This window comes from Perissodus microlepis, chromosome 16, assembly GCF_051167445.1.
Source record: "Perissodus microlepis isolate ML-2025 ecotype Zambia chromosome 16, ASM5116744v1, whole genome shotgun sequence".
NCBI lineage: Eukaryota > Metazoa > Chordata > Actinopteri > Cichliformes > Cichlidae > Perissodus > Perissodus microlepis.
Genome location: NC_140476.1, coordinates 6,146,886 through 6,163,958, shown reverse-complemented (window position 1 = coordinate 6,163,958; position 17,073 = coordinate 6,146,886). Strand labels below are relative to the sequence as shown.

Genomic DNA, 17,073 nt, shown 5'->3' with positions numbered 1-17,073 from the left:
AAAAATAATTTTTGTTTGCACATAATAACAGAATTATTTTAGAAATAAAACTATCAGGGTTAATATAATTAGCCCCCTGAAAATGGACTTTATTATTGAATAATAGCACAAACCACTGATGTGCAGTGATGTGATTTAACTTTGTAATGCTCAAGGCTTATAAAATTGAGTTAAAACCGAGGATTATCTTCTAATTTGCACACAGTATAAAAACTTCAGAGAGGGTTTGGGCTGTCACATGAAAAAGCATCATGCCAAGAACGAAATTAATCAGTTTAGACTTGAGAAAAATAATGTTTGATGCTCTCAAAGCAGGAGATGGATATAAGTTGTCAAAGCATTTCCAAGTGTCAAGAACTGAAATGAGACGTATCATCGATAAGAGAGCCGCACAGTACAGACAAGCCTTGCAGGTGGGAAAATAAAATTTTAAAGACTGTAAAAGGAAAACTAGTGAGTGATGTGTTAAAAGACCCCAAAACAACGGCCAACATACTAGTCAATGACTCAGCCAAGTCAGCTAAGCTATTTAGATGATCCTTTATACAGTATTTTTTATACAGTAAGTTTCATCCAGATAGATAAACACATGTAGGAAGACCTACAAACATACGCTGCAGTCATTATAGTAAGATGAAAAAAATAAATATGCGACTTTAACTTTGACTGTCAAACAAAAGAAATAAAAATGGACCTACAGTCACAATCATCCGTCATTTCTCCTTGTTCATGTGCATAAACTAACGGCTTACACAAGGACCATGGGCTTACGGCCATGTATTTAGTAAGCGCATGTTAGCGACATGTGCATAGATACAGCAGAGAAAACAAACAGGAACGCCCAGCTTTAGCATGATGGAGTAATCAAGAGCTGTGGGAAAGAATGTCAACAACGTGCCAAGTGCACGAAGGAGACGCGGATGGAAGAAGTGAGTGAGAAGGATGAATGTGCTTAAGATCAATTAGAAAAAAAATTCCACACTTTCATTTCATTGCCCTTCTTGTACAGAGGAAGAACTGCTGAGCATGCACCATCTCTCCCGGAGTTTCTAATAGTCTCTGAGTGCTACAACAGCTGTGAGTGTTGAGGTTTTTTTTCGGAGGAGCCTTCTTTATTACGTGCTCAAGGAGTTTGGAGACTTTGTTCTGTTCAAGTTCCCCACCCTTACATCTGCAGCCTGTCCTTTGGTTCAAGGCAACAGCTTTTCCATCCCATGTCAGCTCCTGCTGCCTAATCATGACCATCCAGTAGAAAAATCCATGTTAAATCTGGTCTGTAAGCTGCGAGGGCGTTGCCGAAGCGTTCCACCGGGCGCTGGGGGACCGAGAGCCTGACGCTCGCTCCTGACGTTGCTTGGGAAAGCCTGAGTCAGACTCATGAAACTGGACCTCACCCAGAGTGTTCTCTCCTGCACTGTGTTCCTCTCTGTAGCCCTCCTGTGTACTATTTTGTTTTTTCTTTTCTACGTTTTTCTTTCTCTATCCTCCTCTTTTTCTTCTCCCATCATTCACTGAGGAAGGCACTAATTCCCCCCCATTGTTGCTCCTTTGCTTATCAGTCGGTGTGAGGACCACACATGGTGAAAAAGTGATTGGTGCGTTCATTCTTTCACAATCATTCGTGTACAGAAGAATTTGTTCCCTCCCAATAATAAACATTAAAGGAGCATAGGGCCTACTTAGTGAAACTGATGTAGCAATCTTTTTTTTTTTTTCCCCCTCTCGCATAGACACTCACAGCCACTTCATTAGGAACACCTGTCTATTTGCGTTTTAACACAAATATGTAGTCAGTCACTTGGCAGCAAGTCGATGCTTTTAGACGTGTGGACAGGATCAAGACAACCTCCTAAAGTTCAAACTGAGCATCAGAATGGGGAAGAAAAGGAATTTAAGTGCCTTTGTGAGCGTGGAAAGACCTTTGCTGTTGGCTGCACCATCTACCTTGTCTAGGATTTACAGAGAATGGTTTGTAAAGGCAAAATATCCAGTGAGCGGCAGATCTCTGGGGAAAAAATGTCTATATCAGAGGTTAGTGGACAATGGCCAGACTTCTTCAAGACTACAGTAACTCAAATAACCACTTGTTACACCGGCTGCCAAGCCTGACAGAAAAACTGAGGCTACAGTTCACACGGGCTCACCAAAATTGGACAATAGCCGATTGTAAAAATGTTTCCTGGTCTGACGAGTCTCAATTTTTGCTGCAACATTCAAATTAGGTGTAAAGAACATAAAAGCAGTTCAGGCTGATTTGGGTGGTATAATGATGTGGGAAAAATGTTTTTTTGCACACTTTGGACCTCTTAGTACCAAATGACCATCATTTAAATAGCACAACCTCCCTGAGTGTTGCTGGTGACCATGACCGTGCCTTTATGACTGCAGCGTACACATCTTCACAGCTTCCAGCAGGACAAGGCATCATGTCACAAAGCTCAGATTGGTTTGAACATGGCAATGAGTTTTCTCCACAATCACCAGATCTCAGTCCAGTGGACCACTTTTAGGATGTGGTGAAGTGAAGATTCTCATCGAGCATGTGCTGCAGACATACACTGTTGAATCAATGCCATGAAGAATTAAGAGAGTTCTAAGGATGTCTCCAAAAGGGCATCCAACTCAGTCCTATCAAGGGGTAACTAATGAACTGCCTGGTTAATGTAAGTTATGAGTTCTGATCTCTGAGCTGCTGCAGAGCAGGTTGAAGAAGCCAGAAGGAACATGATGAAGGAGGAGGTCTGACTGAAAGCCAAGCTGAGAGTGTTGTTTGCTTAAGCTAATGTAACTGTTTTTGATCAGTCTGAAAAACATCGCTGAGATGCGCACGATTCCACATTTAAACATGCAGAAAGTTTTGCACATGAGCTTTAATATATCTGAGCTATTAAGCCCATGGCTTTATTAAGTGCTTTATAAACAGATAACACATTGTTATGCTGTGACTCACACATTTTGGAAATCTTGCCTACATGTGCGTGGATTTAGCAGGGAAAATACTGGGCGATAAAAGTAAATTAGTTGAAAGTAAGTCTGATTATTGTGCTTTTCTTTATATGGGAAAAAAGATGGTGCCATCATAAAGTAATGCAGAAAATGTAGAAAATTCAATAGAAATGTAAGGATTTTGTTCCTGTGGTGGATTCCCAGACCCTCCTGTTAATGTTGTGTCCCATTAACCCTTTAAAGCCGGTTGGAGCGGACACGCTCCATTTTGCGTAACTATTTTTAAATCCCGGTAGCACTGCAACCACGTAAGCTAGCGCAATAATTTTTTTTGCATATGAAACCGGAGGAGTTGTACTTACATCTTGTGCCATCAGCTTGTCCTAGGTCACAGTTTCCTTCCACATATAGCTTTGCAAAAACTGCATAAAAAGCACTTGCAGCAACAAAAACATAATATTCCAGAAACAGCTTTGCCGATCCGATCAGCTGTTAGTTCACGCTGATGGACGTAGGAAGTGTTACAATCGCATGTCCGGCATGACCTGCCCGAAACCGGAAGTGACGTCATTTTGCGGAAATGTAGTTTTTTACCATTGTGGCCTTATGAGCCTATACTTGTGGTTTTAAAAGTTATGTTTGACTTCATGACTTTCTGTGTCGTTTCTGGGATGCTGAGGACTCATATTGCACTGCTGGAAATATTTTATTTTGATGAATATGCTGTTATTTTGCAAATTTGCACTATAATATATTTTTTCGTTTTTCCTGCAGTATATGAAAATTGGTGTATCTCAAAAATAAAACTATGAAGACACTTAAAATAAATTTCCTTTGGTGGGAAACTAGTTTGTGCAACTTTTTTTGTATTTACAGTTTTGAGGGATAAGCCTCTTAAATTTCTCTAACTAGAAATATATGTTAAAAGAACAAAAACGATTTTAAATTTTTTTGTAGTTTATTGCACTTTTTTGGAATTTATGTAATTACTATGCACTTAATGCAGACATATTATTAAAATTTGGGCTATAATGGTTGTATTGATGTATAGCAACTTGAAATGCTCCAAAAAATGGCTCCACAGCATGTAAAAATATACTATAAGCTCTGGCGGACTTGGTTCTATGGTAGGTCTTAAAGGGTTAAAATGAGTTAAAAAGAGACTGAGAGATTTCAGTTCCTACAAAAATGAGCAGTAAGAGTAAAAAAAAAAAAAAGAATTGGCGTGGCTGTGCGATAGTTGTTTCTGGCAGTGCCGGTGTGATTACAGACAGCAGCCACGGGATTATGAAGGTAATAAAAGCCAGGACGCAGGAAATAGCCCAGACTAAGAGAAACATATCAGCCTCAAACACAGACAGATAACTTCCCCACGCTTTGCACTTCCCGACATACACGGATGAAACTGGTGGTCTGCACCACTGCATTGTGGTGAGCGGTGAAACACAAAGCTCGACTCAGAGCCGCACAGGCAAACACAGACACTAGGAACAGGGAATTCCCGCTCCCCACAGTTTAAAACCCTGTCCCTCCGCTGAAGGTGACTATCTCACATAAACAAGCATGTTGTTTTGTTGCCGTGAACCACATGTCTGCTCTTTGGCAGCACTCCCTTCCTTCCTGGGCCTTGTCATTAATAGTGAATTAAATAACGCTTACAGAGCTGACATCTGGTGAACACGACTTCAAGCTAGAGGTGTTGCTCTTCGGAGCCGCCTTCCATGTAATTACCTCCAAGCAGCATCAAAGACGGTGGCCATTCTTTCCATGTTGAGACATAATCCTTAATGTGCTACAAATTTGTACCATGCATTCTTCAGTAAAGCCTCTTTGTCTGCTACTGGATAATAGCCAGCGACGTTGTGGGAGCACATTAAAACGGCACGCTTACTGTAAGGCTGCGAGTAGTGCTATAACCTAGGCTGCTTGGATGACTTGAGGTGAGATTAAAGCCATCCAGTTTAATGTCATTTACTGGATAGTTGAGTCTGATGTGGTCCAAATGTGCCAATCGGTTGACAGCTGCTAACAAAATCTATAGTACTGCATACAAACACACTTCCACCAATGCTTTCATGCAGTGGCTGAATCGCACCAACCAGGTTATCACCTGTTGGCCATTAAACTGACATTAATGATAATTTAAGACTAGATTCAATTAAAAAAAGTCTAATTTTCACTCAGTAATTTTGTTCATATCCATTCTCTTCACCACTTTATACTGGTGACATGTCCACGGAGTATCCCCCAGCCCTCATCCTGTGACAGCTGGGATACGCTCAAGCATCCCCATCACCCTGTATTATTTTTAATGCATAACTAATTGAATTTAGGGTTTGAAATGAACAACTAATCTGTTAGGTTAGTTTAAAATACAGTGGTTGCCTCATCTTTCAAAGCTCAGTTTCCTGTCAGGTAAAAAGTGACGATTCATCCCCGTTAACAAGTGACTATTTCATATTTTTCACATTAGACAGAGCTGGAAGACGACGTGTTGGTTTTACTGGTGGTGTCTGATGCATCAGTCTAGGATGAGCTCTGGTGACTGTGAAGGCCACAGCGAGTGACTCCCATATTCTTATTATTCTTAGACCTTTTCTGTAAGCACTTCTGCTTTGTGGATTGGAACAAACCTCTCCTGCCAGAATAGACATATTTCATCACTGGATGAAGGTGATCACTCGGAACAGCTTTGGTTTGATTTGTGGACCTAACAGGACCCACTAGATCACCCAACTTAAGGGGTCAAGAGCTTTTGATCTTTCTCCAAGTTATTGCTATTTAAGTTACTTGATTCTACTTTTTTGCCAGCTTAAAACTTGTAGTTTTCAAAGCCAAGGTGATACATTTAAAGGAAAGACATTTAAAATGTGAAAGGCTGATAGTCAGTGAAAGCAATCTTCTGACTACTATCACTCTAGAGTGATGTTCTAAATCTTTATAATAGCATGTAAGGACAGGGTTTAACTCTTGGAATCAAAGCCATAGTATTTCATAGCTTTGTGAGCTGGTGACTGGTCAGCATGTAGCTCCTTGCTGCTGTTTACACTGTCTGACTTTGCCTTGAAGTCAATGGATTCATTCATGGTACTTTCCCTCTCGTGGGCAGCCGTAGAGTGAGTGTGTAGGAGTGAGCTTGTGGGGAAGGGGGGGCAGAAAAGGCGGGTGGAGGTCTGCCGACGACTCATATTTAACCTGTAACTTGAGAAGCTGATAACAAGGAGAGAATGAAGAATGAGCTCGTGATGAAGGAGTGTGTGTGAGAAAGTGAGAAAAAGACGGTGAAAGAAAAGAGCCGTGCTTTTGTTCCCCCCGATCTCACGTCCCCTTCTTCCCTCCCGATCTCCCTGGGAAATTTGACTTGAGTATTTTTCTCCTCCTTTCTCGTTACTCATGTGTCTCCCCGTTTGGGAGGAGGGTGAAAATGGTCTGAACAAGAGGGAGGAGAAAATAAACCCAGGGAGTGAAAGAGAGGGGAAATAGCTGTAGCCCGTAGCCAGACTTTGCCTGCTTATTCAGCGCCGAGTGCTGCACTGCGCCGTCTCTAGTTGTGGGATGTTAAGATCTGCCTTTGGCTGCACTTCGCCCCACTCGCGCGCTCACATTAAGACTCTTTAGACATCTTTATGCTCATTTTCTTGGAGGAGGAGTGAGTGAGGGAGAGGCTAACCAGACCTATTAGCCTGAAGCCTGAAACACACACACACACACACACACACACACAAACTCTCTCTCGTTCTCGCTCTCTGACACACACACACACACACACACACACACACACACACACTCTCTCTCGCTCTCTCGTTCTTGCTCTCTGACACACACACTCACACACACACTCCTCCAGTCCTGCGCTGCACCAAGGTAACAGTGAGTGGATTTAGCTTTTAGCCATCTGGTTGGAGCACAGAGGAAAAACCTCTCTGCTGCACACGGTGGGGGGGCAGAGGAAGAAAAGCCAAAGGACGATGCAGCACTAAAACCAGACAGAGAAAACCAAAGAGTGAAAGAGAGAGAGAGAACGACACACACAAAAAAAGACACTCACTCTGAGACAGGATGGCCACCGCAGTGTTTCAGGTAAGAAGCGTGGTTGGGTAAGGAGGGTAAAGTACTGCTGTCTGTCTGATGTTCGAGCTCCTGGCTTTTTGTGTGTGTGTGTCAGTTTTCTGCATTGTGGATTTGCTTCACTGTTACAGAGAAACAAAGTTATCGCGGGATGTGTGTGACCTGACATAGGTGTGATACTCATGTGCGTTATGCTGCACTGGAGCAGTGCTGTCTTCAGTAGGTGAACAGTGATAAAGAGTGAATTCAGACACATATTGCGTGTTTCCACAGCAGAGTGCATCGAGCTGCTTCTGATGTGGATTGCAGGATTTTATATTAACGAGCATGTAATATACACAAGCTCATGTTGTATCAGTGTAGTATTTAAATGTGTTTATGTCAGGTAATGTAAAGCACTGCTTGCTTCTGTAGTGCTTGTGTATGTGTGTGGTCTCCTTGGCTAACCATGTTTGTGGTTGGTGGCCCATGGTCATAGCTGGAAAGATGGTGGCAGCTTCTCTTCTCTTCTCTTCTCTTCCACTTACCAAGAGTGAGAATGAAAATGTGTTTGCTGTCATGCTTTCAGTGGTGCTCTGTATAAAGTATGTTTGTGCGTGTGTGTGTGTGTTTGTGTCGACTGCTGCAGTTGTTTCACAATAAGACCTTGCAAAAGTTGTTCCACAGATATAATCGCCCCAGGCGTGAGAAAACCCAACAGCACTTGGGGAATTTTTGGCACGTATAGCAGGAGTTACAGTTGCCTCCAGTTTGCTTCAAACTGGGGAGAAGAATAAAGACGTAATGTGAAAACACAGAGCGTATTCTTAAACAGATTTGCAAGGTCACGCTGGTCACTGACAGCTGTGATTTTTCTCTGTCCCATCCACCCTCGCTGTGTGGGTGTTTGGATTTTTAACAGATTCTGGTTCTTTCAGCAGGATATAATGTGAGTAAGAGGTTAAATTGTCTTCACATAGTTAGAAGACAGTGGGTTCCCATAAATACATTTTGTAGTGTAGTTGGAGCTGTTGGAACACAATACTAGCCTATAATGTAATGTATCGCTGCTGCTGGTAATGTATGCTAGAGACAGCTGAACGAGTCCAGTAATACTTATCTTTCAGCATGGAGCTGGTGTTGATGACTGCCCCTTCTAGCCTTTGTGCTTTTTAAAAACTGGCCCTCGTTTTGACAGATTTGAGAACCAATGGTGTTATTAGCAGACATTGGGGTAATTTCAGTAGGATTTCATTTTGGACTCAATATGTGGGCACCGTCTGCCAGTCACTGGTGAATTCATTATTGTAACCCTTCCTTTAACCACTGACATCAGAGGTTCCAACTTTGGGTCTGGCACTTTTGTAGTGCCAGTGCTAGCCTTACAACATTTTTTTTAAAAAGATGGTGGAAATGTGTGAAATTGAGCGCCAGCTACGCACTGATGGAAAAGTTATGTGTCCACAAAAATGTCTAAATTTGACCCCTGTGCACCCCCAGCTTTCTACACATTGTGTTTGTGCACAGTCACTTCCAGATGTTATACAGTGGGGTACATTTTGTCAGCATGGTTTCCAGTACAGGGAGATGTGACTGTAAATCAGTCCAAAGTTGTTGAGAGTAATCACCTTTATGCTCTGAGGAAACATTTCTGTCCTGATGTGAGCTGTATCGTCCAGGATTGCAGTGCTTCTATCCACAGTAGGACTGGTTTAACCTCTGTGACATTTTGGACCAATGTGTATGAGAGCACTTTCCACCACCCAACACCTTTAATTTTCATTGTACATTTCAGCTTCATTATAACCACAGAGACCCAGAAGTCTTTCAGCACTTGTAGTTTTGGGGACTCATTTATGAAAACGCACCATATAAGCAAACTATAATAAGTTATGTCTTAATATATATTTAAGCAACATTGTGAAAGAGGTCTTGGAGTGGTAACCATTTGGAATGGAAAGAATAAACAAGAAACAGTAACTAAATCTAAAAGCCTGGTGAATTTCCAGAAGCAATTCCATTTAAAAGCAGCATTATGTGATCAGCTAATCTAAGGAAAAACAATAGGTTGCATGCATAACACTGTTGTAAAGTGATCGGAGATGAGAAATGGGACGATATTAGCATTTGTCTGTCCAACTGACCAACTCCTGAGGGCAGCTTCTTTCATTTTAGCTGCTAATTTTTCATAGTCACCGGATAGTCTTCTTCTAAAAGCAGAAGAAAGGAAGGGAAAACCAAAACAATTAAAGAAGCTAAAAAGAATTTAAATTACTCAAGAGATTAAAGGGAATGCAGATTCCTGTGTCGCACAGACCTTTAAACCAATACTACGGGCAAAATACTGATTACAAATAATTTGCTGGAATGAGCGGTTTCTGACATCACAATTGGTAATAACTTGTAGGACGTGTAACCCACACATTCCTTGGCTGGTGTATGTGTAACACGGCATTGTCTTGCCTGAAGAACGGCATTACCCGTGACGCCTGGCTGTGTGGGAATGGCGAACATCCACTGGCATGAAGCCTGTGCCGGACTGGATTTCAGAAGAGGCATTTTTCATCATTACTGTCTGCCAGTCTGCCAAAGCCTCCCTCAACCCACTCTTACAGGCAACTCTAACCACAGTTACATACTAACCACACATTCAGCCATAAGATCGGGACAGAGGAAGGGCTGGCCAGTTTGTGAAGGTGTGTTTGTTCACTTACTGTGTGTGTGTGTGTGTGTTTCTAGGATTAGGGATAAGGCAGTGCTTCATGAACCATAAAAAACCACCAGTGTGAATTCTCATGCTCTTCAGCTGATGTAATCTTTCTTCTTCTGTGTGTATGTCTCAGTTCTTGCAGACACGGCCTCAGCTAAGACATTACGTTTATTGTAACAAACCATTTTGTTTCTTGTGTTTACTATTTTCTCACGGACTCACATTGTGACTGTGCACAACTCTAGAAGAGTGAGAGAACTTGGCTTTAGCCCTTTATTCAAGGGCACAAAGGTGCATTGTAATGTAAGCCAGGAGACACTTTTGATTTTGCTCAATGTTACACTCAAGTACAGTACAAAGTTTGCATATCCAGCATAGGCTGAATCGATACATTGCATAATACATGTACTGTATTATAATAGAACTAATGCACTCTCACTTATGTTCACAAAATGCTGTGCTGAACTGTAATGTGTGCACACAGCAATATATTTATTCCCTGGGTCCTCAGGGCTCAATGTTGGCACATACTGCAAACCTGCAATACATTAGCAACATAAATTATCCATAGCCATGCCAAGGCATCATGCCTTATTGTTGGGCTTTTAGTATAATTAATAGCTTCCACTGAGAGCAAGTAAAAGCTTCACATTTATCAAGGGTGTCATATAATGTTTCACTTATTGTCGTTGCTTAGCAGGTCGTCTGGCATATATGAGAAACTGCTGTCTTAGGCCCACAGGAAGGTGTTTTAAGAGCGTTTCAAAGAGCATATCCGGAGACTAATGTTGCAGTTAAAATGAACAGCGAACCCCCTTCAAAATTTACTGCTTCGGATGCTCGAACAACTCGGGACCATCAGCCCACCAGCTTGGATGAACACACACTGTTTTCAAGCTTTCTTTTGAGGTATTTAAGTTGTGCATTATCATTGGGTGATGTGTTGAAATTTGACACGGCCATGAACATTCATAAACTGTACGAGTTCATCCCATAGATACAGATACATACCTGTTAATTATGGCTTTCTTCTTATAACATTACAAAACAAAGCTGGAGCACAGTCGCTTTGATGGGTTTTACTCTGCATTATTTGACAACAATTCCAAAAAGCACCAACACCACAAACACGCTCGGGTAGCGGAAGTGAGGCCTGGCTGGCGGCAAACGTGCTTTTTTTCTGCTGTAGAATTTCGCATGTTAATATGGGAGTTTATGGGAATTGAGCAGTTTCTTGGAGCCAGCCTCAAATACACTGAAGGCCTGCAGTTTTTGGTACTCCTATATCTTCTTCGGTTTTCAGCTTCCAAGGTTGTCGGCTGGTTGTGACTTACTGGTAGGTTTGGGGCTTCTGGTATCTTTTTATTGGAGAAACTTGTCCAAAATGGGAATGTAGACTTCCACACTGATGTTTTTGTTCTCCAGGACTGAACGTCTTCACAACACTTCATCTGTTGGTCTCACATTATGGAAATCTCTGGCAGTGATTGAACACAACTCTACACAGTAGCTTAACGCAAGAAAAAAAAAGATAGCACCACCTTGAGAGAAGAAATAAATTAAAATATGAATTGGACTTGTTCCATTGCAGATAGGTAAAATAGTTATACAGCTCCTCCAGCTGGCCTTTTGTGCATCATGTACAGTTTGTAAAATATTTGTATTAATTTATTTTTGGCTAAAAACCTCAGTGGGTACAATGGCTTGTTTTATGTTTTGCTGTCAAGAATTTGCCCGCAGTCTTTTTTTCTTTCCATGTTTCTTGACTGGTAACTGGAGCCAGCAGTCTTTAGACTTCCCGAGGACCCTCACAGATTACTACTCTTTAAATAGAGGGGCTCCTTATAATACCCCCAAAAAGTGGAACATTTAATGACAGCTAATCTGTTCAATGACTCCATGCAATCAAGCTGGAGGCCTGGTATAATGGCCCTTTCTTGAATAGCATTGGTAGTTTCATAGTCAAGGAACATATTGAGAAAGGAGGGGGGTTTCATTTTCCCAGCCTCTTTTTGGGAGGTTTATTTTGGCACGCAACTTCAGGGTTTTTTTGATTACCAAATGACACCGTTCCCCATTTTCCAGGATGGCAACCTTATCAGTAGACCAGTAATACTTTGTATCAAGGGTATCCAATCAATGTCCTCAACGTACCCTTGCAGGGCACCATCTCACAAACATTGACTTGTTTTGGCTTTAAAGCAGCTTGATGATTATTGAACGTGGCTCCTCCAGGGGAACTGAGCCACATGTAGAGTCTTGAAAGATGTATTTACCTTTTGTTATCCCGGTGCCCTTACATGCACACGTTAGTTGGGATGGTTTGGCTCTTTTTAAGCCTTTATGCCCCTCCTACACCATTCGTGCCAGTTTTGCCCAAAGGTCAACAAAAAACACAGTTTCTGCTTTGTTATGCTTTCCCTGAAGGTATTCACTCAGTTCTTCTAGTTTCCGAGGGTTTGTATAAGATGTAAACATTTTGATTTTCTGATGTCATAGCTTGACTGCGATCAGGATGGTTTGTTTTTGATCTCATTATTGCTGAACCTGCACCACTGAGTTGAAACTTTTTTTTAAACATCTTTCAGATTGTTTGCACAGTAGATATGAGAGAAGACTGATGAGGTCATGTCTCAGGATTTGATTTCCAGGTCTTCTTATAAGTTTGCTTTGGACTTAGTTCTTGAGTTTGACGTGTAATGGCCTTCGACAAGATGCCGTAGCTTTGAACTTCTGTGGCCATTTATTTCATCACTGATTCTTTTAAGATTTCCTCCAGATTTGGTGAACCAGCTCCTGATTAGATGAGGCCAGCATGGTGGTGTAGTGGTAAGCACTCCTGCCTTCCAGCAAGAAAGCTACTTTTAACCCGGCGGGTTGGATTGGGCCTTTCTGTATGGAGTTTGTGTTCTCTGAGGTGTGTCCAAAGTGTGTATCCTGCTTCTCATCCAGTGTCAGCTAGGATAGGCTCCAAGCGCACCATGAGCCTGTTTGGATAAGGAATTAAGAAAATCGATGGATGGATAAAGTTTATGACATTTAGACTTGAGCAAAGTCTAAATGTCACAAATGTTTGGTTCAAAAACAGTTTGAAAGATGCATCTTATCCCATCATTGCATTTTGAGTTTTTTTTAACATGATATATATGGAAAACATAAAAACAATGCAAACTTTATGTCACTTTATTCTCTGGGTAAGAAGGTAAATTATCCCGTTAAATCAATGTGAGATGTGAAAGCAATTTAGTGTCCACATGACTGAGCATCCATGTGAACACCATGCGAGGTATGTTCATGTGTGTGTGCCAGAAGTCCACGAGGAGGGCGGGAGGTTGTTTTCTTTTCCTTTTTTCTCCTTCTTTGTTATCAAGCCTCCATGTCTCTGTGAGGAATGTTTATAGAAAGCAGACCTGTTTCCTCGCTTTTACCAGAAACCTTCATATTGTTGTTTGCTTTTCATGACTGATTGGTGTCGAGCGGGGCTTATAGTACTGACCAGAAAGGCAGGAAACATCAGTGCCAGGTTCCTGATTTTTCACCAAGCTGCTAGGACTCACTTGAAGGCTGGAGAGCTAAAAGATGGGAGAAAGGCTTGTCTGGGCCTGAGTACAAATATGCCTTTAATCTTTTTTATAAAACATAAAATATAGTTTCTCAGCTTTGTGGAGCGTTTTTAAAGCTTGCCAGGAAGTATATAGGAGTGTAACTGCTAGACATCAGATTTTAATGGCCAGGATAGTTTTGACCAACTTGTTCATGACCTGTTAATGGCAGTGGTGAGTTTGCTTTCTTATGCGTATTATTAATAGCTCTATTTAGGATATTAATATTTGTGCTGGAAACACAGTGCGGCAGGGATTAATGCTCGGCTGAGTCAAGTTATGCAGATCTGTGAATGGATCTGTGTTTTCTCTGCAGATTTTTTTTGTTTCATACTGATCGAATGTCAGAAATGAGTGATTGTGCGCAAAGCAAAATGGAGCAAATAGAAATTCTTATGTAATCCTAAGAAACGTCCCATGTTTAACAGCTGATGAGTGCATGATGAACATCAGTTTTGTTTAAAAAAAAAAAAAAAAAAAAAAACGGGACTTGAAGGAGAAGCAGATAAAGGAGGGAGATGCTTTAGTGGGATTAAATGTGAAACCCAAACCCACCCATCCATCTGTCGTTAGAAAACAGCTAAATGTGTAGGCGTGCAGGTGACTTAGTGCTGCAGTTAAATGAATGATATCCTTCCCTTTGTGGGGTTTTTCTTTCCTTTTCTTTTTCATTGAGGTTATAACATAACAGCTGTGCACAGTTTGACTGCACAGGCTCGTCTCAGCTTGTCCAGTTTTCTCCCCTGACATCAACCTGTTGCTTTCCAAGATCTCGATGCTTCTCGTGCAAATGCAATCTAATGTTGGGATAACAGTTCCCCTCCAAAATACGCAAATATGAATAAAAAAATGTTCTGTTGATTTTAATCACATCATGTGTTCGTAATCAGTAAATGGGGCATAATTGTAGAAATGGAAATTTAAAATGGAGCTATTATGCTTCTCCTTCTCTTCTCTTTTTGTATATACTATTACAATGGTGGATGCTTAAATTAAACATGGCCAAATGTGACCTTGCGAGTCCAAAGCTCAGGCTTCACACCGCTCTAACACCCTGTTTTGAACCATTTTGTCTATTCCTAGCTCTGTGTGATGTCATTGAGAGTGGGTATACCTAATAAGGTCATCTTACTGTAGGAACATTGCTCTGGCTGTGAATATAAAAGCTCCGCCCACTTGCTGTTCAAAGCTCAACATCAGGTGGGGGGCAGCCAATCAGGAGAAAGTTATCTTAAAGGGAGCAAAGGATGATTTGAGTGGCTCCACCAAAGCTCAGCGTAAGATAAATAAAGATTATTTTGAACTGTGAATCATGCAGAGTTACTGCTACTCTAAACTAGTAATAAAAATATGGAGTCGGAGGTTGACATAATAGATCTCCTTTAACGTTTACTCCATTAGACAGTTTTATCGTTCATTTGCTAATATATAATATCATATTGTGTGGTTATTTTTCTTGTAGCTTTAGGGTCTCATTCCCAGGGTGTCAAAAGATCTCATGGATACTAGAAAGGTCTCCTTTGGCATGATTCACTGGGTTTAACGGAGAAATGCTTGTCATACTCTTTAGTTGTTGCATTTGGACACTTAGCTTTACGTTTAAATGCTCACCCACAGCATTTAAATGTAAAGCACCAAGTGCCTTATGGTTCTCTGTTCACACCACTGATTTGTGCACAAGTCAAAGCTGAGCTGGCTTCAACATTTCTTCAGTGGTGCAGTCATGCGTGAAGCTCAACCAGTCATTTAGTTTCATGTTTAGGAACACGCAGATGCCAAGGGATGATGTGGACAAGCACTAGAGCAGCACTTGATGACTGACTGAGACTTTGAGTCTAGCTGCTCGTTCTTGCTGATTTTGTAAGTTTGTCACTCGTTCTGATAAACTAATTTGCTATTAACAAAGCAGCCAGTGAAAAGAATCAGAAGAATATGAGAAAACGCTTCCAAACACAACACTAACCCCAGTCCTTGACTCGTGACTTACACCACCTCCATCTACACGTCCTCGTTCTGTGGCGTCCAATATGCTAGGTGTGTCAAACCACCGACCCCAGAAGATGCCACAAAATGGCAGTATGTGACACTCTGGGATGGGAATGCCTTAGTTTCATATATCTAAAACGTCCAGCTATGCTTAAAATGTTTGTGAACTGCTTCTTTGAGCATATTTGATATTTACTGTTGCAGAAAAATGCATGTGCAGAGTTGGACACATTAAAAGTGTTTTAACATTACTGCTCTGTGTTCACCTCAACTCTGAATGCAAGTCTTTTGTAATCAAATCATATTCCAGGATGCAAACATATGTCATCATAAAGACTGAGACATGAATCAAAGAAATTAAAGGTTTTATTACCAAATTGTTATTCTGTATTAAGCATTCATTTCTGGTTTTATGACTTTGACCCACTATTTCTGTCTGTTCTGGCTTGTTCCATTTGTTTGCATGTTTTAAGGGCCGTTCCTACAGTAACATCTCCTGCAAGTGAGCAGATGTCCAATGACGACATGTGGAAAAATGTCTTCATGTGAACATGTGTCACTGAGATATAAAATGGGGAGATGCTGAAAGACTTCTGACAGAAGCTGAAGTTTCCCTCTGCTCGCTGTCTTTCAGCGAAGCTTGGCAAAATTCCTTGCAAAGGTTTATCCATACTGTAAGCACAGCAGTGAAATTGGTATTGATCTTTGCATCTGACTGTGGCTGAGGGAGCAAACACAAGCACGATGCCCAAAATGTCAAAGGAAAAATGGCACAGAAGATGGCAAGCTTGCCAACTCACCAGAGGACATAAACCACCCTCTGAACCCTGATTCTTCATGGCTGCCTTCTTCTTAACCCCCTCTTCTCGTCCTCAGCCGCTTGGCCTGGTGCCAGAAAGTGAGAGCCATGCTAAATGTGTAAATCAGCGTGCTGGTAAATACCAGCTCTTAGCTGAAAGACCCTGGGAAGGGAACGTGACCCCCGCTGTAACTTTAGAACAAAAGAAACAAGCCGCAGCTTCTCCCCTCACCACGCTGTCAGCCCCGTCCAACAAAGACAGGGGTGAGAATGAGCAGGCGCTCCGGTCGGCTGAAGGCCACTTTGAGCTGCAGCCGTGGAGAAGAAGCATGGCAGGGACATGCAAAGGCTGTCTGATCCCTCGGGGGTTCAATTTGCTCCTACACAGGCAAAGAAACAAACTGTGTGCTCTTTATGATGGTTTTACGTTTCAAAAATCTTTTGACATCTATCTGTATCTCTTTATCATCACTGTGGCAGTGAATAAAGTTAGCGTTAGCTAATCTTTGCTAGGTAGTGTGATGGACTTAGCTGTGGCTTTCTTTTATAGTGCACACATACAGGATCAGAACTGAGATGAGATGTGTGGTTGACACCTACAGACCCAAAGTTAATCTTAATAGACTGACACAAATTAACTCAAACCAGCAACATGTTTTTTACCGAATGCTGTCGCACATGTTTTGCGTCTCACTATTTCTGAAGGGTTAGGGTTGGACAGAGCCTCTCAGAATTACCACTAACAATGCAGTCCAAACTTCTATTTATAATTGCTTTGCAAAAGGTTTGCAAAAAGAAAGAAATACAAGGCTGAAATTCCTGAGGCGGCAATTGCACGTGCAATTTTAAAATGGTTGCATAACCTCTTAATTGTAAAATAAGGTGGGTAATTTGTGGTGGAATGTTTTTATATTGGAAATTATGGACATGGTTGATTCACACCTCTGCAATTATTGCAAATCATGAGTGATCCAGAGTAATAC

The 17,073-nt window shown here is 41.5% G+C and overlaps 1 protein-coding gene across 16 annotated transcripts in view; it reads left to right on the top strand.

Annotated features, from left to right (window-relative positions):
• Positions 1 to 17,073, top strand: part of tns1b (tensin 1b) — a 193,605-nt gene that overhangs the window by 90,148 nt on the left and 86,384 nt on the right. The window contains exon 1 of one of the 16 annotated variants that reach the window (XM_084908949.1): positions 4,156 to 7,026. The exons of the other annotated variants lie outside the window; for them this stretch is intronic. Within the exon in view, the coding sequence (XP_084765075.1) occupies positions 7,006 to 7,026 (21 nt within the window). The 5' untranslated portion in view covers positions 4,156 to 7,005. Of the gene's footprint in view, positions 1 to 4,155; positions 7,027 to 17,073 lie in introns of those variants that run through there. 16 annotated transcript variants of the gene reach the window in all.